This window comes from Oratosquilla oratoria, chromosome 7 (genome assembly GCF_046742065.1).
Source record: "Oratosquilla oratoria isolate Oo_2021 chromosome 7, ASM4674206v1, whole genome shotgun sequence".
NCBI lineage: Eukaryota > Metazoa > Arthropoda > Malacostraca > Stomatopoda > Squillidae > Oratosquilla > Oratosquilla oratoria.
The window spans coordinates 5,886,754-5,888,904 of NC_134783.1; the positions used below are offsets into that span (position 1 = coordinate 5,886,754).

Sequence of the window (2,151 nt, forward strand, 5' to 3'; positions counted from 1 at the left end):
AGCGCTCGCAGAGGCTCGTGTACCAGTTCTGCCACCCCTACTGTCTGTAGGCGTGAGCAGTGTTCTGTGGCGTGTGTTGTGCGTGTCGTGCGTGTTGCGTGTTGTCTTTAGGTTTAGATGAGGGAGGTAATTTCCTCGTACATTTACTTGCACATGGCCGCCTTACGCAGACTTGTGTTCGGCCCTTGCGGCCTGAGCCTTGTCCTGCAGGTCACCTGTGTGCGATTTTTTACACCATATATCTATGATATATCCCAATTTGTAAGTTCTATGAACTTAGCGTTAAGTCTTGGCTTACTCAGTTAAGTAGGCTCGGGCTACCGGTAACCCTTTTTATGTGTTAGATGTAAGACGGCGTAGGGCAGTCAGCCACGCCGCCCCTCCGCCCACGCCCACCACCCAGACCCGCGTTTTGGATGCGCGTTCGGTTCTCGTGCACGCCCCATCGACGCCCTCATCAGTAGCTGAAGTCCGACCCGGTGTGAGGTTCCGATGGCTTGCTTGAGAAACCGTGGGCGTCAGCGGATGTGTGGGTGGTAGGCGCGGACACTCGTGCACCGGGCCGCACCTCTAGAGCTCGCGGTGCGGCCCGGCGTGCGCGTTCACACTTTAGTTGTAGGGCACAACTCATTGTCGTAACCGCGACGTGGTCTTGTGTTTTTATATTTACGTGACCCTTGGCCGTAATGTTCATACGGCGAGGCGAATCGTTCATTCGTAATAGTAGGATTAGGTATTATGTAGCACTATTTAAGCTAGCTCCCTAAGTTGATGTCCTGCGAGACTTGCAGGTCAGGACGGGCGTGGCCAGCCCTTCCAGCCCTCCTAAGCCTCGTCCAATCCCCGCCCTGGGAGAAGCAGCAACAGGGTAGATCCTTCATGTAACCCCCAGATTCCCCTCCCCTGTTGGTGCTCTTGCCCCATCGTCCCATTCAGGCAAGCGTCTCCACCTCCCCACTCGGTATATATCCTTCCCGCCCACACACCCACATACCCACACTGATGACTGCGTGGTTGTGTGGGCGTGTGGTGAGGTTGAGTCCTTCCAAACAGCAGGCTGCACAAGTGCTGCCCTGTTTACTTTGGTTTTGTTTACAAGGCCAGAAAAATATACAAAATGACAAAAAAAAATATATATATATTTGTTACACTAATTTATAACTTAGATACATGTATATTATATGTGTATGTGCACATATATATCTAGAATAAATATATATAGATGCACATACATATTAATGAATACTTCCCAATGACAGGCTTGTAAGGCCTAAAGGATTTACAATGGAACAAATTGTTCTTAGTTGACCCTGGTACAATATTGGGAAAATGAGATCAGTTTCCAGTTTTATAATTATGTCAAGACAAGCATAAGACGTCGAATTGTATTCGGCATTTACAACTGCATTGTCGAAAACACACACGCATAGTTCCCCTTCCCGAAAGATACAACTAGGTAGGTAAACACACACACATTCTGAACAAGAATAACCCATTCTGACATATTTTATGTGCATAAAATGTGTACATTAGTATTTATGTTTTAACATCTGTTTATCCACGTACAAAATTGCATATACATGTAATCGGTACACGCTCATCTAATTGTGCGTGTTCGTAGAATACATGTTGTGTTTATATGTATTTGAACTATACAGAGATACATGTTTACATGCATATATGTATATGTGTACATATATGAACATGCCTACATTGACTTTATATTTTGTGTATACCTTATTTTTCAACTTTGTGCAAGTACATTCAATTGATTAGACTTAGCATACCTTTTCGATATGGTTTCTCTTGCAAATTGATTTTGGTTTTTGTATTAGTATTTCTCCTGAACTAAAAAGATAAATAAATTCATAAAAAAACTACGCCTTTGTTTTGATTTAGCATAGCTACCTGACGTACACGGTTGGGAAATATCCATCCAAAAGGAAAAGACCGTAAAAATTATGTAACGAAGCCAGACAAGACCACCCGATAAACCATTTATTATTTGACTATGTGGTGCCGCCGCGGTTTCCGCGCGGTTCAAACCACTAGTGTGAACAGGGCCCAATTTTAATAACCACCTCCCAACTGTCTGCCCTTGGGGTTACTCCGCTTACTGGAACCCATGTTCTACTTGAATGCCCAACCCCT

At 44.8% G+C, this 2,151-nt stretch overlaps 1 protein-coding gene across 1 annotated transcript in view; it reads left to right on the forward strand.

The window, feature by feature from the left end:
* The window catches only part of LOC143026974 (DNA-binding protein D-ETS-4-like), an 18,612-nt gene extending 16,732 nt beyond the window's left edge, over nt 1-1,880 (forward strand). Inside the window, exon 4 of the mRNA XM_076187771.1 lies at nt 1-1,880. This exon is cut by the window's left edge and continues 273 nt beyond it. Coding sequence (XP_076043886.1) covers nt 1-50 — 50 coding nt within the window. The 3' untranslated portion in view covers nt 51-1,880.
* The last annotated feature ends 271 nt before the right edge of the window (nt 1,881-2,151 follow it).